Raw genomic sequence first — 27,236 nt, forward strand, 5'->3', positions numbered from 1 at the left:
CAGAGCCGATTTTTAGCTTGACTCCATTGGTGTTTGATAAATACTGTTTTTAATGCAGGCTAGCTGACGTCGTAGAAATGCGCTAGCCTTGCATTAGCCTAGCGCCACGAAACTCTTCAAACTTAAGAACTGCATGAATTACAAAGGCCCTATGTCAACAATCCTGAAATATCCCTTTAACTTTCCAAAGAATTTATACGCACCCTTTTATATAGGCTAACTTTCAGGGAGCAATAGAGTTCGGGAATGTGACGAGTTATTTTTCACATTAACAACACTTGCAGGGCTGCCAACTTTTCACCAAACTTTGGAGTGAAACATTGGTCGGTCCCGAGCTGGGTGGCCTTTTTCATGGCGATAGTGTCTCGTAATCACATTAAATTATAAGCCAAAAACAAGTATACGATTTACATGACTGAGCACATCAGGAGCTGCATAATGGATCAGAGGGGGTTTGGTACCATCCCACATGACCATCAGAACCTATTGAAACTGTGGGAGGGCACTCTGAAATCAGATATGATTGCAATCTGGTGCATTTTAGATCATAAATAATAATTTTAGCTGGTCTATTTACTGGCGTTGAAGAATAATATTTCTGGGCCCCTTTCAAATTGGAGCCTCTCAGCAAATGCCCAGTGGGCCCCCTTCATCATTACGGCCCTGCTAAAAGGTACAATGACACAAAGCATTGTGCATATTTGAGGACAGTCAGTCACATGCAGCTCAGAAACACGTTTAAAACAGATTTTTTTACTCATGTCTCCACCAGATTAGATTTCTAATAGGGAAACCAGTTTATTGTAACTCTTCATGACTTAAAAGAACCTCAGCCTTCTGTTCTGAGGAAAACGAATGCAGAGAACTGCATTATGGGAGTTATCAGGTGTCCCGCTCTTGCACAAATAACGTCCTCTCTCCCAGTGCGCAGTACACCAAGCGGCCACCAGAGGCCCCTCATCCGACATTCTCGCTTGGGGCCCCTTGGTACCCTTGCTATGCCAATGGATATTTATTATTCATGGGGATGTCTGCCAACCCCTTTGTTTTTAACTTTTAATTAAAATTTGACAAGGTGGACAACCGTAACTAACCCACGTCAACGGCTCCTATCTAAAGTTTTAGATGAGCAGCGCGTTGTAATGTGTAAAACCGATGCGGGTGTAAGCGGGTGTAAGTGGGTGTAAGCAGGTTTTCTCTCTCTCTCAACTGTGTTATAGGTTTGGAGACTTGACAATAAAACGAAACCCTAGAGAACGACTATCCCCGGCCATGACAAACATAACTGATGGCAAGAGAAACATAAAACTATGGTAAAACTGCTGTTAACCAAGAAATCACCTTTTGTTTTTTATTTATTTATGTTGAACTTGAGACAGCAGTAACATTATAAGCACAAACAACTTGCGATTGGCTGGAAATGGAATTTTCTTTTAAAAAGAACATTTTTCCTTCAAAATTTGGCCCCAAAATCAGCAGGAATGTTTACGGAAGAGTCCAGACCTGGACCCCATACTACAAAGCTGGACGAGGCGGTTTGGTTAGCAAAGTAAGGGTTAACCCAGGCAGATTGTAGATGACTGCGTGAAACGGCTTATTTCTCGAGCACACAAGTGTTGCATAAAACTTGACAATAAAATGTGGCAGGCCGGCCAGGCTAGAGACGCTCGCGTGTGCATGTGTCCTTCCGTAGAAAACCTTTCCAGGATCAGTTCAACCAGCTTTGTAGTATTGGGCCCTGAATGTTCAAATCCAGGCTAAACAAAGTCCCAGTCTGGTCTCTGGTCTGGTTCATGGTCCAATCTCTGGCTCAAAGGTTGTTGATTTCCTCCAGAGTTTGGTTCAGTTTGGTGTGAAGTTGCACATTTTCTTGTCGAGCCTCTGACAGTTTCTCTGCAACATAAACGAAGCAAAACCAGATGTGAACCAGATGAAAACAAGTTTAAACCAGGAGTAGAGCCTGTACCTTCGAGTCGGTCCATTGTGAGTTCAAGGTTAACCCTTTTTCTCTCAGAGTCCTCAGCTCTGAACTCGGCCTGTAAACAGAACACCATTGAAACCAACCAAAAAGCATGTCCCTGAACCAGGAATAAACTAGGACTAAACCAGGACTTGGTCAAGACAAACCTGTTGTACTTTGTCTTTGACTCTTCTTAAGTTCTCGTCCAAATTATCACTGAGTGAAAACTGTAAAAACACAAGTACTACAGCATAAGGGCAAGTACTACTATTAGTAGTATCATTAGTAGTAATAGTAGTAACTGAGTAAACACCTTCTCCACTGAGGCCTGTTGACTTTTCAGCGACTGGTCCAGAACTCTGAGCTGATCCTCAAGACTCCTCATCTTTCTGAAAAAGAGAGAGGAGACAAGAAGAGGAGACAAGGTGAAAGGAGAGAGGAGACAAGGCGAAAGGAGACAAGGAGAGAGGAGACAAGGTGAAAGGAGAGAGGAGACAAGCAGAGAGGAGTCAAGGAGAGAGGAGACAAGGTGAAAGGAGAGAGGACAAGGTGAAAGGAGAGAGGAGAGAGGACAAGGTGAAAGGAGAGGAGAGAGGACAAGGTGAAAGGAGAGGAGACAAGCAGAGAGGAGTCAAGGAGAGAGGAGACAAGGTGAAAGGAGAGAGGAGACAAGGTGAAAGGAGAGAGGAGACAAGGTGAAAGGAGAGAGGAGACAAGGTGAAAGGAGAGAGGAGACAAGGTGAAAGGAGACAAGGTGAAAGGAGAGAGGAGACAAGGTGAAAGGAGAGAGGACAAGGTGAAAGGAGAGAGGAGAGAGGACAAGGTGAAAGGAGAGAGGAGACAAGGAGAGAGGAGACAAGGTGAAAGGAGAGAGGAGACAAGGTGAAAGGAGAGAGGACAAGGTGAAAGGAGAGAGGAGAGAGGACAAGGTGAAAGGAGAGAGGAGAGAGGACAAGGTGAAAGGAGAGAGGAGAGAGGACAAGGTGAAAGGAGAGAGGAGACAAGAAGAGAGGAGACAAGGTGAAAGGAGAGAGGAGAGAGGACAAGGTGAAAGGAGAGAGGAGACAAGGTGAAAGGAGAGAGGAGACAAGGTGAAAGGAGAGAGGAGACAAGGTGAAAGGAGAGAGGAGACAAGCAGAGGAGTCAAGGAGAGAGGAGACAAGGTGAAAGGAGACAAGGAGAGAGGAGACAAGGTGACAAGGTGACAAGGAGAGAGGAGACAAGGTGAAAGGAGACAAGGAGAGAGGAGACAAGGTGAAAGGAGAGAGGAGACAAGCAGAGAGGAGTCAAGGAGAGAGGAGACAAGGTGAAAGGAGACAAGGAGAGAGGAGACAAGGTGACAAGGTGACAAGGAGAGAGGAGACAAGGTGAAAGGAGAGAGGAGACAAGCAGAGAGGAGTCAAGGAGAGAGGAGACAAGGTGAAAGGAGACAAGGAGAGAGGAGACAAGGTGACAAGGTGACAAGGTGAAAGGAGATAGGAGACAACGTGAGGAGACAAGGAGGCAAGGAGAGAGGAAACAAATAGAGCGGGGAAACCAGGAGAGAGAATACAAGGAAGCAAGGAGAGAGGAGACAACGTGACAAGGAGAGAAGAAGACACAAATAGTGACACTGTCCCAACCAAAAAATAAAGAAACTAAACTAAGAGAAATGGAAATCGTGTCTTGTAAAAGTTTCAGGCGAAGGCTAGTGGTAGGAGTTGTTGTGATCAATAAGTAATAATAAGGGAATAGTTTTAGGCAGGGCTAAAGTCGGGGACACAGTTTTATCCCATTTTTGAGCCTGACCTGACTGTTCCCCTGACTGTCCCATGCGTGTGGCGTCAGTGCGATTGTGTTATGACCATTTGTCGGGTCGCAGCCAGGGTCAACTTAGGGTCCTGGTTTCACATGTGATCACGGGGCTCTTTTGGGGCATCCCGTGTGTATGTATGACGCAAAATCTTTAAAAAATGTCCTTACAGCTGCGGTTTGTTCACTTGGTATGATGTTTTAAAATGGCAAAAGGTTTTGAAATCCTCAAGTTTGTCTCAGGCTTTCGTGAGTAGTTGTAGGACTTTCGGAGGTAGGAGACTCACTGCTCTGCATGCTCGGCTCGCTCCTCGGCTTGTTCCAGCTCTTTCTCCACCAGCTGCAGTTTACGCTGACGCTGTGCAAACAAACATCACATACGTTATACATGAATCCCCCAGCCTTAGAACCCAATTCAACACAAAAGAACTCCAGAGCTGCCATTTTAGACCCGATACAAATCAGAAATACACATCTAAGACATGTACCTCAGTGTATTTGGAGTTTGCCTCTTGGTCGATCCTCTGCGCCTCCCCGAGCTGATGATCGAGCCTCTCCAGTCGCTCCTCATCCTGAAGAGTCCGGTTCTGACGTGCCTTCTTCGTCCTGAGGAGCGGAGGAGTCACAGTGAGGATAAGGAGTGGTGTATGTTTGTGCACAGATAACAGAAAGCTAACCATTATGCTAACCTTTACTGTGTGCTGTACTGTCGCTAACTCCAATAGTGGGGGAGGAATTTGGCAAAATTAGGCAGAATCGTGCACTTTGTGACCAGCATGGCGATAGGTATGGACACGTAAGTTGAGATTGCCCCTAGAGGCTGCTTCATTTCATTTCATTTTTTAATTTATTTCATTCATTTAAAAAACAACAGCATTTAGCATGAATGAAAAGGAGCAGAAAGAAGTAAAAACTTATGTCTGACCCTAATCTTTTTTTTTGTCCAAGACATCAAAACACAAAATACATAAAGTTGATCTGCTACTCCGCAGTGTCATATTTTTGTAACATTGATAATTTTACATACTTCTTAAACACATCAATGGAATTAGATTTTTTCACTTTACAATCAAGACTGTTCCACAGAGTGACTCCTTTGATTGAGAAACATCTTTCCTTTGCTGCTGATTGAAACCTGGGTTTTGTAAAAATCTCAGTACCTTTTAGTTCATATCTGCTTTTTGTCTTGTTGAATCTGTTTTGTAAATTATTTGGTAAACTTTCCAGATGAGCTTTATACATGGTTTATAAAAGGTTTTAGTTGTATGAATAAACGATTGGTCTGGTTTCTGTATCCACTTCCACTGGCGACTCTAATCGCTCTTTTCTGTAACAGAAAAATTGGATTAATGTATGTTTTGCAGGCACTTCCCCACACTTGCATGCAATAGGTCAGATATGGAACAATCAATGAGTTATACAACAAAAACAATGCATTCTTATTGAGAGAATCTTTGACTTTATACAGCACAGTTATTATTTGGGCTGCTTGCACAAAATCCTGCGTTTCCACCGCCAATAGAAAGTGAATACGAAACTGCGGTTCCTATTTGCTCAAGGATCATGTGTTAAACCACTTTTCAAATGTTGTGGGGGGAAAGGATTACATTTATGGGACCAATTTTATTTTTTAAAGTAATCTTCACGGTCAAATTTCGTTTTCAAAGGAATTTGAAACAAAAAAAGATGAGTGAGTTTTAGTCCCATGTGTTGGACACCTTTCCCATTCTTGCACACCATGCCGTCCCTGTTCCCCAAGAAAAGTGGCTTTACAAAATGTGCAAGATTTAGCTGTGAATGAATATATGTTAGGAAGCAGGATCAACGTCCTTGCTTCATTGACAGGGTTTGCACTTCACATTCAGTCGCTCACTGAGGAGGTGAAACAGATCCTTCAGCCTGTTAGCCCCTTTTCATACAGGTATCTGGATGAAACTCCGGCTTGCTGACCTTGAAGTTGTCCTGTCCATGAGTCTGTAATTTGAGACTTGCATCCCAAAAATCCTCTAGTCTTGTAGTGTTTTTTTTGGCATTTTGTCATCTGGCTGTCCATGAATGGTAGCAAGTGCATCTGTGTATTCTGTTCAGCAATGGAGGATTCTGGATGTTTCAAGCTGATGTTTGTTTGATGCAGAAAGACTGGTATTGTCAAATTCCTCCATGACCCTCTGCACTTCAGGTTTGGCGAGCTCTTTATCCTCTTGCTGAACTTCAGGAATTTGATGCTATGTTTCCTGATCAAGTGCCATGATGAGGAAGAACTTCTTGTCACTGCGTTGCACAACAAACCTTCCCTCAACAAATGCTTCTTGGACACTCGGTTGGGTCTCTGGCAAACTTGTCATGTCTTTCAAGAAGAGAGGCATCCAACGGGCAAAGTTTGTGTCCAAAAGCAAAGAGCCATCGGCACAAGTCAGTGCAGCCATTCAGAGTTAGTGGCCAATCACCCACCAGTTGACCTCGAACAAAGCAGCATATTATCAGTCTTCTCTCCCACATGTCCATTGATTCTTGAGGCCCACAGCTTCCTTGGCAGTACTCATTGCATACTTGAACCTCCAGTATATGGAGCAATGCATCTTCAAGCAAGTGCATGTTACAGACATTTTTTTGTCCCAAATTCCATTGATAATATAGGATGAAATCCCTGCCACCAGGAATACTGAATTTTGTATTTTTGAGTTTGAATTGAGTTAGTAATAAAAAAAAGTTTAAGTAGAAAAACGTAAGGCGCAGGTGCTCTTCAGAGATCAGGTAAAAAACTTGATGAGCAGAGGGAAAAAAGTCAGAGTGCCTCAGATCACTGCTCATCTGCTCAAAAAAAGTTTAAATTGAAACCTGAACGGAATAACAATGTAATTCACTTCTCAAATTCTATTCAGTATTCTAGACACTTTCAACTCATTACTTTTTGCCAATTGTTTGAACTTAAATTACTTTGATTTATAAAATTCTGTAGATCTGCAAATCCAATGACATGAAAATGACCTTGAAAAACAAAATTGGCTTTATAGATGGAAGGGAATAGATGGAATCTATAAAGGTAGTAGATAAGACAAGATATTAGATTTGGAAAGTGGTTTTACACATGGTCCCAGGGTAAACGGGAGCCGCAGTTTATTATTCACTTTTTATTTTCAGTGGCTATGCTGGATTTTGTGCAAGCAGCCTCTAGGGGGCGATCTCAACTTGCCTGTCCATACCTATCACCAAGCAAAATTTCAAAAATGGGCACAAATCTCGGAAATTGCCTGCCATGTGTTGTTTTTTTTCACATCCACTGGACAATCCCTTTAATATTCTAATATATATCTATACAGTATAGACTTTATGCAAGTGTGTTCAGATTCCGCCAGAAAATGGCAGAAATTTGTTGCTGACTGAGTCTATGGTGATGTGCAACTGTGCCCGTGTACATGCCTGTAGTAATAGTTCTATGTAGATCTGTGCTCATGTACATGGCTGTAGTAATAGTTCTATGTAGATCTGTGCTCATGTACATGGCTGTAGTAATAGTTCTATGTAGATCTGTGTCCATGTACATGGCTGTAGTAATAGTTCTATGTAGATCTGTGCCCATGTACATGGCTGTAGTAATAGTTCTATGTAGATCTGTGCCCATGTACATGGCTGTAGTAATAGTTCTATGTAGATCTGTGCCCGTGTACATGGCTGTAGTAATAGTTCTATGTAGATCTGTGCCCATGTACATGGCTGTAGTAATAGTTCTATGTAGATCTGTGCCCGTGTACATGGCTGTAGTAATAGTTCTATGTAGATCTGTGCACGTGTACATGGCTGTAGTAATAGTTCTATGTAGATCTGCGCTCATGTACATGGCTGTAGTAATAGTTCTATGTAGATCTGTGCTCATGTACATGGCTGTAGTAATAGTTCTATGTAGATCTGTGTCCATGTACATGGCTGTAGTAATAGTTCTATGTAGATCTGTGCTCATGTACATGGCTGTAGTAATAGTTCTATGTAGATCTGTGTCCATGTACATGGCTGTAGTAATAGTTCTATGTAGATCTGTGCTCATGTACATGGCTGTAGTAATAGTTCTATGTAGATCTGTGCCCATGTACATGGCTGTAGTAATAGTTCTATGTAGATCTGTGCCCGTGTGCATGGCTGTAGTAATAGTTCTATGTAGATCTGTGCCCGTGTGCACGTGTACATGGCTGTAGTAATAGTTCTATGTAGATCTGTGCCCGTGTGCATGGCTGTAGTAATAGTTCTATGTAGATCTGTGTCCATGTACATGGCTGTAGTAATAGTTCTATGTAGATCTGTGCCCGTGTGCATGGCTGTAGTAATAGTTCTATGTAGATCTGTGCACGTGTGCATGGCTGTAGTAATAGTTCTATGTAGATCTGTGTCCATGTACATGGCTGTAGTAATAGTTCTATGTAGATCTGTGCACGTGTGCATGGCTGTAGTAATAGTTCTATGTAGATCTGTGCTCATGTACATGGCTGTAGTAATAGTTCTATGTAGATCTGTGCCCGTGTGCATGGCTGTAGTAATAGTTCTATGTAGATCTGTGTCCATGTACATGGCTGTAGTAATAGTTCTATGTAGATCTGTGTCCATGTACATGGCTGTAGTAATAGTTCTATGTAGATCTGTGTCCATGTACATGGCTGTAGTAATAGTTCTATGTAGATCTGTGCCCGTGTGCATGGCTGTAGTAATAGTTCTATGTAGATCTGTGCCCGTGTGCCCGTGTACATGGCTGTAGTAATAGTTCTATGTAGATCTGTGCTCATGTACATGGCTGTAGTAATAGTTCTATGTAGATCTGTGCCCATGTACATGGCTGTAGTAATAGTTCTATGTAGATCTGTGCCCGTGTGCCCGTGTACATGGCTGTAGTAATAGTTCTATGTAGATCTGTGCTCATGTACATGGCTGTAGTAATAGTTCTATGTAGATCTGTGCACGTGTGCATGGCTGTAGTAATGGGTCATGTGATGGACGTGCTGTATCTCGCACTCCTCGCTCTCGTTACCTCTCGTTCTCGTCGGCCACCTTCTCCACCTCAGACAGTTTAAGGGAAACAGTCTCCAGGCGCTGACTAACTGCGTCCAGTTTGTCCTCTGTGTCCTGCAGAGTCCTGGTGAGGACCGCAGCTTCCTCCTCCACCTGTAAAGACAAAAGAACAGGAAACATAACATGCATCCATCTTCTTCTGCTTCATCCAGGGCTGGGTCGTGGAGGCAGCAGTCTGAGCAGAGATGCCCAGACGTCCCCATCCAAGCACACCTCCTAAAGCTCTTCAGAGGAATCCACGTTATCAGAGTAAGTGGTGTTCCAATTCACCCAGACCCATCGCATCCCCTGCAGCTCCACTCCCTCGGTCATGAGGTGAGGGTCGGAACATAGTTTGGAGCCATTTTTGAATTGTAGAGTAAACAGCAATGTTTTTTTTCAGCATGATTCTTTTCTCCTACTTCCCAGGGTGCCAATATCTCTCGAGTAGCCTGTGTGTGCTGTAGTGTTTACCTCGGCCCTTTTGCTCCTCTCGGCCTTCAGTTCTCTCTCCAGTCGCTCGCTCTCCTCTAGTGCTCGCTCCTTCGCCTCCTGATACTGTCGGAACTTCATCTTTACGTTTTCCATGACGCCGCTGTTCAGTTTGTTCTGGAAAAAACAAAAGGATTTTCACAAAACACGGCTCATGCTCTGGTTAAAACAATAGCAAATGTGTGTCTCAGCAGTCCTTCGTAAACTCTTCAATGTCTAAGTGAAACAAGTTTAAAAGCAGCACAATGGATTTCACTACTGAACTCAAATTATTACCTGTGCCAGTGGATACACGGGTAACCTCAACAACACTTTTTCCCCCCGAATTCCAACAACTGTATTTTTTGGACAAAGGGTAAATCATACAGTTTAAAGAATAAGAATCAGAATAGAATATATTAAAAATACACCTTGATTCCATCCGCCTAGTAGGCAGAGCGATATGACAAGATAGATCAAAACAAAAACTCCAAACCAGGTACCATCACATTGCACCAGCCCTTTATGGCTCCTCCTGCAGGTGGTGTGTCCACGGGAGGACGGCCTCACGGTTCTTCTGACCGGGCCTGTTGGTCTCTCGTAAGGGGCTTCTGAACATCATTGTCATGGGAGACCCCACCAGGGGCACGAAGCCCCCGACAACAGAGCCCCCAGGATCATTCGGGTACTCAAACCTCTCCACCACGTTAAGGTGGCAGTTCCAGGAGGGGTAATAATATAATGTAATATAAAATATATATTTGCCCTTCAATGATTTCTATTCATTGTATAAAAGATTCCTCTAGATAGCATTACTTTGCACATTTTCCTGTCTATTTTGCAATTTGCACCCCCTGAGTGTTTTAGAGCTGACGGAACAAGTAAATTTCTCCATTGTGAGATCAATAAACCCCTCCTGGAACCGCCACCTTAACGTGGTGGAGGGGTCTGAGCACCCGAATGATCATGGGGGCCCTGTTGTCGGGGGCTTCGTGCCCCTGGTAGGGTCTCTCAGGGCAAACAGGTCGTAGGTGACGGGTCAGACAAAGAGAGCTTCAGAAGCCCCTTAAGAGAGACCAACAGGCCCGGTCAGAACCATGAGGCCGTCCCCTCCTGGACCCACCACCTGCAGGAGGAGCCATAAGGGGCTGGTGCAATGTGATTTGGACAAGTGGAAGAAAAAGGATGGATGTAGATCAATAAAGTCCAAACTTATCTTATTTTAGCTTATGTTGCTCAGCCCAGGAGTGTCCAAGCTTTTTGTTACAGTGTGTAGGGCCACAGTGCAAAAATTCTAATGTAGAAGTGATCTCTTCAGTACATGAATGTTTTAGACCTTTTGCCCATGCTTTAATAAAGGACTTTTATATTTTTCTTCCGCAGAGTGCCTCAGATGTTTTTTTATGGCTTTTACTGCTTACCCAGCCTGTCACCCTTCTGCTGTTCATTTACAATGCATTTTAGAGCCCGAGGTTTCATTTAGGCTGGAACCTTAATGCCAGCTCTGTCTCACAATATAATCTTAGTTTTTAGGTTCTTGCAGAATTATTCAACTTTCAGTAAAACGTACCAACTCCGGCGATGTGTGCCAATAGGTCGTGTTCACGTTCTAGAATCTGACAACTGAGGAAACAGCTTTTGAAAGAAATCTCCAAAATGAAAATGGAGAAATGCTGTACCTGTACTGTATTATAGTGATTGGATTCACAACCTTGACACCTGTTTTCATGCATATCGTCACCACTTTTGGACCCCTTAATGACATAATGTGACCTTTCTTCATATATGCTGACAGAAGATGTTGAACTTTATGACCGTTTTTGTTCCATTTGAATTGTCCCTGTAATAACAGAGATATAACTACATATTTTAGGTTCTATATTATGTTAGCTCTTGTGGCTTCCATCACTTTTTAGACGTGTTTTTGTCGCTTGTCTATTGTGTTATTGTTGCTTTTTCCGGCACGGTTTTTTTTTGCTCCAACTTTGTCATTTTGACCATTTTATTACAAATTTTTTAGGGCAACCTTTACAGGATGTTCCTAAAGTTGCTGTTTTGGTTCTCAAGACGATCATCCAATCAGAGCCCCGCATTTAAGCTTCTACTCATAACAACACACGTGTACTGATTTTACTGATACTTTTACTGATACTGCAACTTAAGGCTAGCGCGAAGGCTTTTGCTGTTACTTTTATCGTTACTGCTACCTTTAAATAAAGATCTAAAACGTGTCATATGGCAAAATAAACTACAGTACTTTCCTAAAATGAATACAACAGGCATATCCCTGAGCCCATACTTGTACCACAGTGAGTGCTTCTGAATACTTGTACATATACAATGCCAGAGCCTGAGTACTTTGAATTCTTGGAGTGCGGAGGGGTGGAATACCTGCATGAGTCTTTGTCAAGTTTGTTGAAAGTTTGTGTCAGTAGAACAGGTTTAACTGCAGAGTCCCCGTCTGTGGGACGTCATGAAAAACATCTGCAGGTTTTGTTTTGAAACCAGCGGAGCCACATTTCTGCCAAAGTCTCCATAATATTTTGCTGCCGTTGTACTTCGTTTTGTCAAACAGTATGACGCATCCTATGGGCTATGTGCACAGTGACCCCACATGATTTCCGCCTGGACAGTAGCATCGGCGCTGTCCTTCCTCTCCACCTATCTCTTCCATTCACAATTAGCAGGTCCCACACAAATGAAGAGACAGCTCAAGACTGGAGCAGGTTCAAACATGTGAGATGGAGGGACTTGAGGCTAACACAGAATATTTGTTTTTAAATGCTTAAACGGTGCTACCTCTCTGAGCTTCTCAAACCCGACTCTCCATCTCGGTCTCTGAGGTCTCATAGGACCAGCTCCTCCTCGGGGGGGGGGGGATGGAATGAGTTGCCTTTAAAAAAAAAAATAAAGACAGGGCCCTTCTGTACCCGTTTGTGAATCTCTTCTTAAAACTCTGGTTGTTATTGAATATTTGTTTTGTTTTATCCAACCCCTCCTGGAGCCGCAACCTTAACGTGGTGGAGGGGTTTGAGCACCCGAAGGATCCTGGGAGCTCTGTTGTCGGGGCCTTCGTGCCCCTGGTAGGGTCAGACAAAGAGCGGTTCCGAAGCCCCTTATGAGAGACCAACAGGCCTGAGAATCGTGAGGCCGTCCTTCTGTGGACCCACCACCTGCAGGAGGAGCCATAAGGGGCTGGTGCAATGTGATTTGGGCAACTCCAACAGCTCCAACCCCCGCGACCCAGCAACGGAAAAGTGGAAGAAGATGGATGGATGGATGGATGGATGGATGGATGTTTTATCCAAACAAGACAGAAACTGGTAATGGCTCAGAAGAATATACATTTTTAGTCATTCTTTTTGATCTGGTTCTTAGCATTAACATGTTCCAGGGGATAAGGGAAGGAGGCATTCCTGCCCTTTACTGGTGTATGTCATTTATTGTGCTTTGGGGAGGGAAAGCACAAACAAAAACAAAGGCTGGGCTTAGATAGATTTCATTTGGAGTGGCAGGTGGAGGTTAAGCTCTGAGATAACCATTTTAATGATTACAGACATGACAGCAGAACAAATATGTGGACTGAGGAGTGTTATGTGCAGGCCTCTCCAGCACTGGTGAGAAATGCAACAGTCATTTCATTTGAGCTATGTCACTGAAGAGGAGCCATGATGACTGGACTACTCAAGGTGCTCACTCTGAAATGACATTTATTATTTGATATTAACTTGCCATGTAGGTACAGTCCTTTTTGGTATGTAATCCCGGGGAATCACGTGTGCAAAACAAGCTAAAAGTAAAGTTTAAATCAAGCTCTACATGAATGGCATCCTTTTGGGGGCAACACCTGCACACGTGATCCCGTTTGACAGGACTGACCCAGGTTTGAACCTAAACGTGCAACATCAGGTTTAAAGCAGATCTCACCTGCGTGGGTTCGCCCCGGGGACACCGTTGTCCCGCGGCCGCTGAAAGAGTACGGTCCGGGTCTGGTCCGGAGGAAACGGTCTCGTGTGTGTCTGAAGAAGCGTTTTAAAAACACTCCTCCGCACACGGCTCCACCCGTTTCCGGTCCCCGCCGGAAGTGACACCAGCCACGGTAAGTGACCAAAATAAATGGAAGTATATAAAAAAAAAAAGACCAAAACTTGACCAAAACTGCCCAAATGAAACGCTGATATACAATTGGTATATTTTCAATCAACAAACATTAACATTAACAAAAAAAGTCCTATAGTTCATATTTTTTTTTACTGAAGTAAAAATATATGTAATAAAAACGTCTCTTTTTTGTTGTAAAATAGAAATAATAAAGACATTACTTTTATTATTTTCTGTCTGCATGTATTTATTATTCATTTTCTTCTGCTTTTATTTAATAAATTCCTCTTTGATAAAGTGAATGCATCAATAAATAAATGCAGAAATAAATGAAATAATAAATAAATGCAAAAGATAATTATACATCTATAATTATTTTTTGCTGCCAAAATATTGAATAGTAAATCACTTCAATATTTTGGCAGCAAAAAATAATTATAGGACTTCATTTGTTAATGTTAACCCGAAAATAACTTGATAGTTGATTAAAAAAATCGATGTATTTTTTTTCTTTCAGCGTTTGCAGTGACATTTTAATCATTGCTTGCCGATATATTATTTATTAATTTATCGAATAATTTATTATTTTGGCAGTTAGCCCCAAAATAGAAATTTGTCGAATAAGTTGCACTTTTATTTTCTCCTCTTCCTTTTCTCCACTGCGCATGCGTAGCCAGGAGGCCAGTCAAGATGGCGTCGGGAGTTGTTTGGAGGAAAGTGTCTGCAGTGAATTTGTTCCGAAAGGTGCGAGTATAACTTCAAATTCCGGGCGTTATATTAAATTCGGTGATGTCTATAAAAGAGCAGAGACTTGGATGTGTTTATGAGCGCAGACAGAGCTCATAAAAACTCTACTTTAGCTGTGACCTTTCACCCACTTACCAACAGTTCATTTAGACCTGCACAAACTTAGCAGAGAATGGGTTAAAATACAATCGAACAGACGGTTACTTAAAGTGCAGACGTGTTTATAACCTTTTCCATTGACTTGGCTTGTTTTAATCCTAGTTTACATCAGTGAAGTGGCAATTTTATGAACAATTGTTGGGGAAATGCTTTTTTTTATGTTCTAGAATGAAGGGGAAGAGTCACAGAACTGTGAATAATTAATTTTTCATTGGCACATGTGGTTGCACAACATGTAATAGACAAGCTATCTCTTGAGTGTCACTGCCTGTGCCCAAGAACCAATAATAAACATGTGTAACCAGAGAAAACCATGAATATAATTGTGTTGGCCAAGTTCTTATGAAGGTTTGTCTGATCGATGTGATAGACTTTAAATGTTATTACGTCATTCCCTCATTAAAAACATGGCTGAAGTGTTGCCTTGGCACATTCACGTATTTTTCTGTAAAAACTCTGATGGCGGCCATTTTAGGGATAGGTTTGCCTGAGTCCTCCTAGGAACGCCCCCACCTCCTGGAGACGCCTCCGAGCTTTCGTCACCAGCCGAGTAACCGACCACCGCTCCTCAGCAGAACCCCCTCCCCACTGATGCCACAGACAGCGTGTGGAGGGGGCGTGTCTGAAAGAGTCAGAGGTTCTTAAAGAGACAGAGGCCTATTTCAAGACATTCACTACAGCCATTTTGAGAGAGCAATTTCATACAAGGCAGTTATTCTAATTTACTGCATTTACAGACCAACAGAAGGTTTGGTCATCATTGTAGTGTGATATAGACTGGTGCTATGTGATTGAAAAAAGCAGAATACCCCCTCTTTAAAGGAACCGGCCACCGTTTTTCCATACTGAGCTATGTTCTTGCCTGAGCTTAGATGAGTTGATATGTACCTGCCTGGTCTTTGTGCCCGTGGAAGAGCTCTGTCGCTTCTAACTTCACCCCCGTTTGGAGCTATAGGAATACATTGGGAGAGGCCAAATGCTATCAACATCTTTGGCCGTTTTGCATGACTGAGCGCACTGAAAGCCCAGACAGGTACACATCATCTCTTCTAAGCTCATTCAAGAACATATCTCAGTATGTAGAAATGGTGGCCTGTTCCTTTAAGTTGAGGTGTGACTCGTGAGTGATCGATTTACGCACCACGTTTCTTAGTGTTTTTTTAATGGCATAAATCCTGTTTCAGATCCACGGCTCGCCTTTGCGCTGTCCGCTCCATGGCTCGTCGGCGCTCCGGGACGCCGAGCCCCTGCCACAGTCCTCTTTCTTCCCTCCCAATGATGGAGTCATGCTTCCTCCGGACACCTTCAAGAACCGCGTGGCCTTCATCACAGGAGGAGGCACCGGGCTGGGCCGCGCCATGACGCACGGGCTGAGCTGCCTGGGCGCCAAATGTGTCATCGCCAGCCGGTAACCGAGTTTAGGGGGGTCTGAAGTAGGGCTGCTCAATAGGAGAAAACTAAGGCATTGTTTGATAGGCGTCTTATGACAATTATCTTTTAATCAAATTGTATTAAAAAAAGACAATACAAGGAAAATAATTGGAGCTAAATTGGGAAATCATGACAAAAATGAAACTTTTGCACATTATAAGTTCCCATGTGGTTTTGGTTTCAATATGGATATTACATCATGTCATATTAACAATGGAGATCATTTGGTGATATATTGCGCAGCCCTAGTCTGTGGTCTACAGTTGGATCTGAACAGGTTGTTGTTGTTGTAGGAAGCTGGATGTCCTGCAGAAGACGGCAGAGGAGATCACCGCTGACACTGGGAACAAGGTGTGGCCAGTTTGTTTCTCTCTGGTTTGCCTTTGATGCGAGTTCAGAGACTTGATTCTGGAGGCTTTCATTAGAGACGTAGCATGTCCATATACTAAGATGGGTTGCATTCTTGCCCGTCCCGTAATCGGTGTGTGTTATAGGTGGTCCCGCTGCAGTGCGACGTCAGGGACCCTCTGGCTGTGGCTCAGTGCCTCGACCGAATGGAAGAGCTCACCGGACTCCCTGACGTAAGTCTAAAACCACGACCAGACCGGACTCCACGGTTAGTTAGTTAGTCCAAAACCAGGGCTGGGTACTGTTAAACAATACCGGTACCAGTATTAAAAAACAACATTTCTTCTGGAATAAAAAAAAGAAAATAAAAATAAATAGTTTTGATGCTGTTGGTCCAGGGACAGCATTTGAGGAAGTGACTTGGTTGTTTCAGCTCAAATAAAAAATCCTTTACACATTATTTTCTTCCCCTATTTTTTGTCAATATTCTTATTACTAATATTTTCTCTATTTTCTCCCCATTTCCCCCCAATTTATTTCTGCATTTTGCCACATTTTTCCTTATTTTTTGCTACAATGTCTCCCATTTTCCCCTAAATCATTCCCCATTTTTCACACATTTCTTCACTGTGGAATGAACCTGATGTTGGTTATTTGCAGATCTTCCACACATTATTGTTCTGTTTTCTGGTTCGAGAAGACAAATATTTTAATATAGGTATCGGAAAAAGTATCATTCAGGTATCGATATCAAAAATAAAGTGTCGTTAAAGGTACTGGTATTGAGAAAAATGTAGCGGTGACCAGTCTGGACTCCCCGATGTAAATCTGAAACTATGACCAGACCCAAAAACATTTCCAATACTGTTCCACTTCCACGCACATTATTATTGACCGCTATTACCCCACAAAAGGAGCCATGAGTTTGTGTCCCTAGTCCTGGTCCAGTCCTGGTCCTGACCTGGTTTTCTGCAGGTGGTGATAAATAACGCTGCGGGAAACTTCGTGAGTCCGTCTGAGCGGCTGAGTCCAAACGCCTGGAGGACCATCGTGGACATCGTCCTGAACGGAACCGCCTTCGTCACACTGGACCTGGGCAAGAGGCTAATCCGGGAGCGCAAAGGTCCGGTTTATTTTTAGTGTAGGCCGGCTTCTGACCCAGTTTAGTCCTGGTCGTGACTCGCTCTTCTTGCAGGAGCGTCCTTTTTGGCGATCACGACGATCTACGCCGAGTCCGGGTCTGGTTTTGTGGTTCCTTCTGCTTCAGCCAAAGCTGGCGTCGAGGCTCTGTACAAGTAAACACTTTTATACTCTCCTATATATAAATAAATACTATGAAATATACTTTAGTAATGGTATTAGAGCATAATGACTGGTCTGATGCAGCTCTGAACAGTGCGGTCTGCTGCACTGCTCAAACCATACAGCTGCTCTTTACACGGCACAGACCATGCAGAATGGTAAGAGACAAAGAAAATCTACAGAGCTTAACTAGGGCTGGGTGACGTTAAACGATACCGGTATGGTATCGGAAAAAAGGTTTAGGTATAACCGGTATCTATAGATATAAGAGTTTTTTTCATTACTGTTTCTAAGTTTTGGTGCTGTAGGTCCAGGGACAGCATTCCATTTTTGTCCATTCTTATTTCTATTTTCACTTTTCTTTTTCCCAATTCTTTCTTTTAAACACAATTGTTTCTTATTTTTGTCCCAATTTTTTCTTGTTTTCTAATTTTTCCCCCCTAATTTTTGCTTTTTTTTATTATTAATGTTTTCTCAATTTCCAGCCATTGTTTTAAAAATGCCCCAAAACGTTTTACACTATTTTCCCTTATTTTTTTCAGAATTTCTCCCAATTTTCCCTAAATAATTCCCCATTTTTCACACATTTCCTGGAGATGAACCTGATATTGTAAATTTGCACATCTTTCACACTTTATTGTTCTGTTTTTAGATGACAAGTATTTTAGTATAGGTATCGGAAAGAGTATCGTTCAGGTCTCAGCATCATTCATTCGTTAAAGTACTGGTATTGAAATCAAAAAGTAACTGTCCCCAGCCCAAAGCGTAACCCCACCTGCTATAATGATATAAGGCTTTAATGCTGTGCTGACTCGATGTGCCTCAGGTCTCTGGCTTCAGAGTGGGGCCGATACGGACTCCGCTTTAACATCATCCAGCCAGGACCCATCCGGACCAAGGTCAGTACCACAGTAGTCCTGCGGTATCACCATAACTACATCTTTAATAACTCCTTCCTCCTGACCTGCAGGGGGCGTTCAGCCGGCTGGACCCCACCGGAGCGTTCGAGGCGGGGATGTTAAAGAGGATCCCGGTGGGACGCCTCGGGACGCCGGAGGAAATACGCAACCTCGCCCTGTACATGAGCAGCGCGTACGCTGCCTGGATGTCAGGAGCCGTAAGTGCAGGGAAGGGCATCCGACGCAGGGGTTCCCCCTCTTCACTGAGCAGTTCCTCTGTGTGTCCTGTAGGTGGTGCGGTTTGACGGGGGAGAGTACGTGTCCATGGCTGGAGAGTTCAACGACCTCCGCAAAGTAAGTCCTCACTCACTGTACAGACTCGCATCAGTGTGTACAACATATCAGTGCTTTAACAAAACTTAACCAAGCACATTTTCAACAGTTTGGCTTTACCCAAATCTAGAAGCTTCTTGAAAAAAGCTTCAAAGTAGCAACAAATGTGCTGGAAAAACAGCAATGACAGAATAAAAAGAGAACAAAAACACCACAAAAAAAGCAACAAAACATGCCAGAAAACTTGTGTAAAGTCTAACTGGAGAACACTTGGCTTGCTGCCACCTGTAGAAACCCTGATAGCCATAAGTGACAGTTGGCCCCAGTTGGTCTAGTCCTGCTCTTAGCACGGGTTCTGGTCTGACTGTGGTTTTGTTGCAGGTCACTCAGGAGCAGTGGAACCTCATCGAGTCGATGATCCGTAAAACGAAAGGCTCATAAGGACCAATCACAGGGCTCTGCAGCCGTGATGTCATCGCTTGTAAAAAGCATCACTGCAGATGAATGTGGCGCTGAGGCCTCTGCTGGACCTGTGCCAGGCCTGTGGGATTTGTGTGTGACAGCAGACACCGGGCTTTGTCACTTTTTGTATCAGAACTAGGATGTGTTCAGATAGTAACACTTATTAATAAGTCTGGTGTTGAATTCTAATCAGCGCCACAAGGAAATGCCTTCATTAAAACTAAATGACTGTCTTTGTTTACCGTCTGTCTTTCCCAATAAACACATTACAAACCATTCTGTTAGTTTACAAAAATATTGTTTATTGATTTATTTGACCTTTATAATAATGCATTAGTCTTGTATAGTGCTTTTCCAGACGCTCAAAGTTGCTTTACAATTTTGTGCTTTAGTCATTAACTCCATACTCTGATGGTAACAGAGAACGTCCCACTGGGATTAAGAATTTCTTTTCCAGGGCAGTCTTGGCCCCAGAGGGAAACCTATAGTACATGTTTAAGTGACAGGGGAAACCGGAGGAAACCTTCGCAGACATGCAAACTCCACATAGGAAGTAGTGGGACATTATGGTGCCTCAGATAAAAATGATCTCACTGACTGATCCGGGCTTATAAACAGTTTATTTACAGAGGACACTTCCTGCTCAGGGGTCAAAGAGAGGTCAGAGGTTACGCCGAGGTGGGCTCCATCTTCTGGAACACGTAAACCAGGTAGATACCTGCACAAAGACAGTGTGAGAGGTAGGAGCAAAAAGTTATCTCTACTTTTCTAATAAAAACGGCATTATTACAGATGGATTTGAGGATATTTTGTCATTATACCAAAAAAAAAAACAACGGCATTATGTTCAAACATTTAGACGGATGGATATTGCTAATGACATTAGTTGTGACCCTGTGTGTCAAAATGTCAGAGCTCATTTCTTTTTCGCAAATATGCTTATTGAAACTTTCAATTTAAGGACAAAAGGTATAAAACAAACATGAAAATAAAATCCCTCCTCCACCCTACAACCCACCTTTCACTCAATTACAGCAAAGTTACTTTCTACAAATCTACAAGTCTTTTACAAGGCGTAAAAAGGGCAGCCAAATGTCTTTAAAGTCCTCCAGTTTTCCTTTGGCCATATACAGGAGCTCGTCATACATTAGAATATCGTGAAAAAGTGCATTTACTTCTGTTATTCAACTTAAAATGTGAAACTAATACATGACAGACTCATTACATGCAAAGTGACATATGACAAGCCTTTGTTATAATTTACAGTAGTGATGGGTATATGACACCTCAGTGTGTGTGTCACACACTTTTACAAATTGTGTCACACTGTATCAGTGTTGGTAGGCTTATAGGCGCCATCTGGTGGTGAAAAAGCACTGCTGCAGTGAGCCTGAAAAAAGCGAACTCAACACTGACTGAGCTCATTTATTCTCATTCACAAATATGAACAAATCGTAAGGATTGAACTGTTTAACAGCTGAGAGTGATCATTTAGAAAGAGGAAAACTGCTCCGGATAAGGATGAGAATTAATTAGAAGTATCAGTGATACAACCATCTAAATATGAAGTCACTGACCAAGATTTAATAAAGGATAGGTCCTGTGACAATAATATGACACCTGAAGTATTTCTGCTTTTGTTTACCAGTGGATGTAAAGTCAAAGGACTAAACCACCATAGACCAACATCTGACTCACGACCCCTGCGTGTTAACCAGACACTCTGCGTACACAGCTACACGAACGGTATATCAATGTCTTCATGCTAATAACCTGTGTGTGTTTGTGTTGCACTTCAATATGGACATGAAAGAAGAAAACTATGACTCTTGTGCTTTACACGCTGTCTATTGCATCATTTTGTTATCAGGGCAGAATTGCCTCGTGCCAAGATGTGGACAGCCTATAAGTATAAATGAAATACTTACTGGCTGCTTCCCACTCGGAGCGACTGAGCGTACCCTGAAACAGACAGAAGAGTGAGACACTTGTCCCTCTGCAGCCACCGCACTCCCCAAACACAGACACTTATAGTCACAGTCAACAGTGAGGGACAGTGAGGACATGGGGCAGGTACAGCACACGCCTGGATCTACTCTGTGTTCGGTTCATCATTAGGTCCAGGACAGATTTCAAGTTGGGCTGTCGGCCAATGCAGTTACATTCTAAACAGCCTATAGTTTAAAATGCAGGTGTGTGTGTGTGGGGGGGGGGGTTCCATAGTGGTAACGAGGGCTGCACAATATATCGATATTAGGTGATGCAATATCCATATCGCAAGCAGCCTTGAAATCACAAGTTACTTCAATATCATGCAGCCCTAGTGGTAACGGGTAACTGTCAAGCCCAGCACACTCCGAGACGATGTGCCGAGGACGTGCAGCGACCTGCTGCGTTCTGGTGTGCGCTGGGCTTCAAACTGCAAAAAATTTAAGTTTTTGGCTAATATCATTACAGCCATTACTGAGAGAAACAAAAACTGTCAGAAAGTTCAAAAGCATGTTTAAACTAAGGTCCAATTATTTTCTCACTACCAAATGTTTTGATTTGTCGATATTGTATTGTATTGTATTGTATTGTATTGTATTGTATTGGCCCTCGCCCTCCATCTGAGATCATGACATCACATTCTAGACCATGAACGCCACCTACTGGCCAAAGGTTTGTTGTTGTGGCCTACACATAAACCATTCCGGTATTCTTGCTACACTAGTATTGATCACCCTGTATAATGTGTATAATGTGTATAATGTGTATAATGTGTATAATGTGTATAATGTGTATAATGTGTATAATGTGTATAATGTGTATAATGTATATTATGTGTATTACGTGTATTACGTGTATTATGTGTATTATGTGTAGTACGTGTATTACGTGTATTACGTGTATTACGTGTATTACGTGTATTATGCGTATAACGCGTGTCATGCGTGTAACGCGCGTAATGCGTATTACGTTTATTATGTGTATTATGTGTAGTACGTGTATTACGTGTATTACGTGTATTACGTTTATTATGTGTAAAGTGTTGGGGTGTGACGCTGTTTTTACTGACCAGGGTTCTGTCACGTGACTCCGGTGTCATATGACCATACTCTCCATCTGAGGTGGTTGCCTGGCGACCATCAGCAGCAGGAAAGGGCTGAGTGGGGTCAGAGGTCAGACAGATGAGTGTTTTTGTATTATATTAAACAAATGACACCTGCGACATAGAGAACTCTCACCTCCAGAGCGCCCATCTTCTGCAGGAGACTGCGGTGTCTCTCGTCCTTCAGCTTCTCCTCAAAAAACTCACTGAAGCGGCGCTTCATAATAAGACGCATCCCCAGCTTCTCCAGCATCCTTCACAATGAAAGCTATTCTATTACATTTGTCACACCTTTAGACTTACTGTACAGACGACCACTTTAACCATAAACAAGGTCTAAAAAGAGATTATTCCCTACTCGTTTAGTTTTTACTTAAAGGGAAATAAGTGTGAAAATGAGTCTTAATTTATGTGCTTTGTTTTATTTTCAATTTTATACAATAAACCAATTAATGTTACTGCATTATTAGTTTATATCTTAAAATACATTTCTTAGAAAGTCTAAAAACAACAGAAGGACTGCATTCGGGCTGTTTTTAACATGATTTCAGATTTTTCAACGATCATTGTGGGGAAAATACAGCATATTATTTTATATTATATATATATAACACAAAGTAAATATTTGGGTCATGGCCAGTGTATTAGAGTATACTGTACCGGTCAAAAGTGTGGAAACGCCTTTTTTTTACATTTTTGTTTCTCATTGAAGGCATCCATTGAGTGAACGCAGATAGAATTATGTTCAAAAATAGAAATAGATGCAAACTGCATTGGTATTTGTTGTATACATTTGTAATGTAACTTTTGATTGAAATAAACAGAAAAAAATTAGAGAGCCATTTGAGCCCACTCATAGTACCTCTGATACACCTCTATGCAATTCAGTGTGGAAAATGCCCAAAACAATGATACAAATTATAGAAAGAGTTGAGGGTCGAACAAAATTCCTTGGGGGACCCCTCTCATTTAATGCCTTCAATGAGAATCACACAATGTACAACAGACCGGTTCTGTAGATAAAGTACTGCGTGGATATGGAGTATCATTATTGGTAGTCTTAATACCCAACACACATAAACTGCTAGAGGGTGTACATGTGAGTACCTGCACATGAGCGGGAAGTAGACCATGAACTCGGGAACGTCGACGACTCCCTCCAGGCTGAAGTGGTACTCGGCTCCGAACAGAGAGAACGGAGGCCCAGACTTGAAGCGGACTTTGAACACTTCGTTCCCGTAGGACAGGTCCTCGCTGAGAGAGCCGCGCTTCCTGCAACACAAGGATCTGTACTTAGGGTCTCTAACGGTGGCAGGAACTCAACTTTAATGCTTTTTAATGCCATTTTAAGGCCTGAATACAACATTTTTAATACCACAAAAGCAAAAAATCTGTATATTTCATTACATAAGATTTGTAAATATTAAAAACAGGGGAAAGTTTGACATTCAAAACTAACTGAGATAATTGCCCTCAGTCAAGCAAAACAACCAAAGATGTTGTTAGCATTTGGCCTCTCCCAATGTATTCCTATAGCTCCAAACGGGGGTGAAGTTGGAAGCGACCAAGCTCTTCCACGGGCACACACAAAGACCTGCCAGGTACGTATCAACTCGTCTAAGCTCAGGTGAGAACACAGGAAGCCCTGTGTACTGCAGTACTACGAAGTACATTCCAGTACTCTGCCTTACTAGTAGGGATAAAGGCTACTGTATAGGCATTAATCCATGGGCAATATATATTTTTTATTCCTCTACATTTGGACCTAATTTATTTACAATTCTATTAGTTAGATTTGGCTGTAGCTCTGGGGACTGAGTCCAAATGAAAACAGCAGTAAAATAATGAACTAGACTCAAGCCACAGCCTGTTTTCTTCGTGCAAGGCGGTGCGGATGAACAGATCCGATGCAGAACGCATCCAGAGCAGAGCCTTGATTTAGTGATTACGGGTGGGATCATGGCAGTTATGATACCGGGGTTCAGTACCCATCCCTACTTACTAGTAGCAGTACCAGGTGTAGTAGTAGTAATAGTAGTAGTAGTAGTAGTAGTAATAGCAGTAGCAGCAGTAACAGCAGCAATAGTAGTAGTAGTAGTAGTAGTAGTAGTAGTGGTAGTAGTAGTAGTAGTAGTAGTAGTAGTAGTAGTGGTAGTAGTAGTAGTAGTAGTAGTAGTAATAGCAGTAGTAGCAGTAATAGCAGCAGTAGTAGTAGCAGTATTTGTAGTGGTAGTAGTAGTACTCACATCAGTTCGTAAGCGTCGGGCGTGGTTCCGATGAAGTATCCTCCTGGCCTTATTCTCTCGCAGGCGTTCCTGAGCATGGTCTCGGCTTTGGCTTGTGTTTCAAACGAATAATGCACCACAAACTGGCAGCTGCATAGGTCAAAGGTCAGAGCGGGGTCTTCCAGCTGAGGCCACAGGGAGTCCTGAGGGTCAAACGGGGGTCAGGTCACGATTATAAAAGTCCTGCAGATTCTTCCAAACTACAGGGAACTCTGGATGACAACGCCCGAGCCCGTTTAACGTTGACGTGGGCCCTGTCGGGTACAGTACAGTGGGCAGTGCTCGTACCTTAGCGGCGTCTGCAGTGATGAACTCTGCTGTGAAGAGGTCGTCACTGTGGCTCTTTCTCTTCATGTCCTCGTATCTGCTCCTGCACTGCTCCACAGACACCTGTGCTATATCTGCGACAAGACCAGAGACCAGGACTTGAAAACCAGGGCAAAACCTCAAACTAAATCCAGAACTTCTTAGGGAAACATTAGTAAGCAGTGGTGTTTAGTGTTTCAGAGGATTTCAGAATTAAACCAGTCTGAGAGTCAGCGGTGGGGGGCAAACATGCTGGTGTTTTGATCACGTTTCTGCAGCGTGGAGTATAGAATACTGGCGCTATATATTCAGGAGCTAGAAAGTGTTGAACTCATAGTGGAACTTAAATGCTTGTAGCACACCACGTCTCTGTCGACCCCTTTTTTTTTATTGGCATGCGAGATTCCAACTTCATCTTGAGCAACGCTTAAGATCAGGCCCATGTTGTTTTAATTCTCAAAGCGAGTGCCTAACCAGAAACAGCTGCTGCTATTGAGAGAGCTTTGTTTTGCTAGACATTTCAGCTCAACTTTAAAGGCCCTATACTTTTTTTTTTTTCAATATATATATAAATAATGACAGAGTAAGTCACTAAATCAAAATGTTAACTTTGGTCCAAACTCATTCCTAACTTTCCCAACATACTTGTAGCGTCCCAATTCTTCACAGGGAAAACTATTTATAAAATGCTTTATAAATAGATGCACAGTGCTTTTTCCCACAAATGTCTCAGTTCATAATATACTCAAGAAGGACAAAACTAATTTTGTTCCATTGCTTGAAAAAGAAAAAAAACAGGTGCAGCGCCTCTTGCCATCTTACAGAATGCTCCTGCTAATTTGCTCATGATCAACACATTCTCTGAATGAAAAGTGCGTTACAAATAAAATGTATTATTATTATTATTATTAACATGATCAAATTTGTTTAATTCTGCTTTTAAACTTGTATTTGCCTGAGTGTGCGTTCTCCCTGATCTAACTGATGCATAGTCTTGAGTAACTCCTCCTTTATTGAACCGGTCCAAGGCAAACCTCAAAGCCTACCGTGGATCGGTTCACTTAAGGCTGTGGAAACACCTCCGTCCCGCTCCAACAGAAGAATGATGATACCTGTGCAGACCAGGTGGCTGATGTTTCCTCGTCTCCACTTCAGTAAGTCTCCTCCTTTACCACAACCCAAATCCAGGACTCGGACTGGACCAGGTTTAGACTTCCTCAACTGGTCCAGGATCTCTCCTGAAAAACAGACTGGGATTAGACCTGGGTTTAATGTAGGGACAAGTGAATTCAGATATAGTTTACAGGTAGATACGGATGTTGGTCAAGAGTTTGGGTGGTGTGTGTGATTCTTTTTAACGATTTTTGTGATAGCTACAGTATGTTCCTGTCATTTTGTCTAAAGTGTCAGGACAAGTGTTCAGGTGATACCTATGAGCACACTCTTGACCCAGTTGTTGAAGTTCCTCATGTAGAAGATGCGGCTCTGGCTGCGGACCTCCAGACCCACCTCCTGCAGACGATTGTAGTGCTGTGCAACCTCCGAGCTGTGGTCACATGACTGAAAATAAACAAATAACACAGCTGTGATCATCAGTCACATGACTGGAACAAATTCATAATTGATAAACACAAGCGTGTCAGGTCAGCGTTCAGTCCACAAATGAACAAAAAAAACTAAAAGTTTCAAGAGCAGGGTCCACAGTGGAACTCAGACCTCCCAAATCTCATATATGTCAGTTCAGTCAGTCCTGTTGGCTGATTCAGTCCTGACTGTCTTCTAGACCAATGTTTGTTGTGTGTGTGTTCTCATGGACCTTCTTGTTTGAAGTCTCTTTGTCCTCTTCGTGTTTCCTCTTCTGCGGGCTAGCATCTGGTGTGGATTCCTGTTGAAGCGGCGGTCCGGACTCTGTTCTGTCTGAGCTGGCCTCCATTATTGACGCAGCAAACAAACTGGAAGACAACAAACCTAAATCAGCCAAGAAACAGTTAAACTCGATCGAAACTACGAAATAAGACATACATTTCTGAGACCTCATCACACCATTTGAAAAACTTTGCCTCAAAGGAACAGGCCACCATTTTTCCATAATGAGATATGTTCTTACCTGAGCTTAGACGAGTTGATTTGTACCTGTCTGGTCTTTGTGTGTGCCCTCAGTCATGCAAAACAACCAAAGATGTTGTTAGCATTTGGTCTCTCCCAATGTATTCCTATTGCTCCAGCTGGCTGAAATTGGAAGCTACCACGCTCCTCCACGGGCACAAAGACCAGACGGGTACGTATCAACTCGTTAAAACATATCACAGTATGGAAGAACTGTGTGCCCTCGGTGACGCAAAAAGACCAAAGATGTTGTTAGCATTTGGGCTCTCCCAGCATATTCCTATAGCTCCAAACGGGGTGAAGTTAGAAGCGACCAAGCTCTTCCAAAGGCCAGAAAGGTACGTATTAACTCAGGTATTAGCTCAGGTAAGAACATATCTCAGTATGGAAAAATGGTGGCCTGTTCCTTT

At 42.7% G+C, this 27,236-nt stretch overlaps 3 protein-coding genes across 3 annotated transcripts; 1 reads left to right on the forward strand and 2 right to left on the reverse strand.

Moving 5' to 3' along the window:
• Positions 1-1,437: 1,437 nt before the first annotated feature.
• Positions 1,438-13,326, reverse strand: LOC306974265 (uncharacterized protein). Its single transcript, XM_079571442.1, has 9 exons — positions 13,184-13,326; positions 9,260-9,394; positions 8,766-8,899; positions 4,240-4,357; positions 4,039-4,109; positions 2,274-2,349; positions 2,128-2,187; positions 1,967-2,036; positions 1,438-1,893 (listed from the first exon to the last, which is right to left on the reverse strand). The coding sequence occupies exons 2-9, from the start codon at positions 9,371-9,373 to the stop codon at positions 1,811-1,813; spliced, it is 726 nt and encodes a 241-aa protein (XP_079427568.1). The 5' UTR covers positions 9,374-9,394; positions 13,184-13,326; the 3' UTR covers positions 1,438-1,810.
• Positions 13,327-14,026: 700 nt separating this feature from the next.
• Positions 14,027-19,244, forward strand: decr1 (2,4-dienoyl CoA reductase 1, mitochondrial). The gene is made up of 10 exons (XM_079570449.1): positions 14,027-14,101; positions 15,448-15,671; positions 15,988-16,045; positions 16,189-16,275; positions 17,018-17,165; positions 17,238-17,337; positions 18,171-18,243; positions 18,315-18,461; positions 18,535-18,597; positions 18,958-19,244. Exons 1-10 carry the CDS (start codon positions 14,048-14,050, stop codon positions 19,015-19,017), a joined length of 1,014 nt encoding a protein of 337 aa, XP_079426575.1. The 5' UTR covers positions 14,027-14,047; the 3' UTR covers positions 19,018-19,244.
• A 331-nt stretch (positions 19,245-19,575) lies between these two features.
• Positions 19,576-26,703, reverse strand: rnmt (RNA (guanine-7-) methyltransferase). The gene is made up of 10 exons (XM_079571295.1): positions 26,537-26,703; positions 26,151-26,280; positions 25,833-25,958; positions 24,703-24,815; positions 24,376-24,557; positions 23,237-23,401; positions 22,266-22,383; positions 22,097-22,183; positions 20,967-21,000; positions 19,576-19,756 (listed from the first exon to the last, which is right to left on the reverse strand). The coding sequence occupies exons 1-10, from the start codon at positions 26,651-26,653 to the stop codon at positions 19,707-19,709; spliced, it is 1,122 nt and encodes a 373-aa protein (XP_079427421.1). The 5' UTR covers positions 26,654-26,703; the 3' UTR covers positions 19,576-19,706.
• Positions 26,704-27,236: the final 533 nt, after the last annotated feature.

Source organism: Gobius niger (genome assembly GCF_951799975.1).
Source record: "Gobius niger genome assembly, chromosome: 14".
Lineage (NCBI taxonomy): Eukaryota > Metazoa > Chordata > Actinopteri > Gobiiformes > Gobiidae > Gobius > Gobius niger.

Bases quoted from the DNA above. Each gene is read 5' to 3' on its own strand.
- LOC306974265 (XM_079571442.1), bottom strand. From the start codon at position 9,373: ATGGAAAACGTAAAGATGAAGTTCCGACAGTATCAGGAGGCGAAGGAG. The intron at 8,900-9,259 runs GTAAACACTACA...TTGTCTTTACAG, and splicing joins AGAGGAGCAAAAGGGCCGAG to GTGGAGGAGGAAGCTGCGGT. The intron at 1,894-1,966 runs GTACAGGCTCTA...TTTATGTTGCAG, and splicing joins CACAATGGACCGACTCGAAG to AGAAACTGTCAGAGGCTCGA.
- decr1 (XM_079570449.1), top strand. From the start codon at position 14,048: ATGGCGTCGGGAGTTGTTTGGAGGAAAGTGTCTGCAGTGAATTTGTTC. The intron at 14,102-15,447 runs GTGCGAGTATAA...ATCCTGTTTCAG, and splicing joins CAGTGAATTTGTTCCGAAAG to ATCCACGGCTCGCCTTTGCG. The intron at 16,046-16,188 runs GTGTGGCCAGTT...TGTGTGTTATAG, and splicing joins CCGCTGACACTGGGAACAAG to GTGGTCCCGCTGCAGTGCGA.
- rnmt (XM_079571295.1), bottom strand. From the start codon at position 26,653: ATGGAGGCCAGCTCAGACAGAACAGAGTCCGGACCGCCGCTTCAACAG. The intron at 25,959-26,150 runs GTATCACCTGAA...TCTGTTTTTCAG, and splicing joins GGTCAAGAGTGTGCTCATAG to GAGAGATCCTGGACCAGTTG. The intron at 22,384-23,236 runs GTACTCACATGT...TTCATTGTGAAG, and splicing joins TACTTCCCGCTCATGTGCAG to GATGCTGGAGAAGCTGGGGA.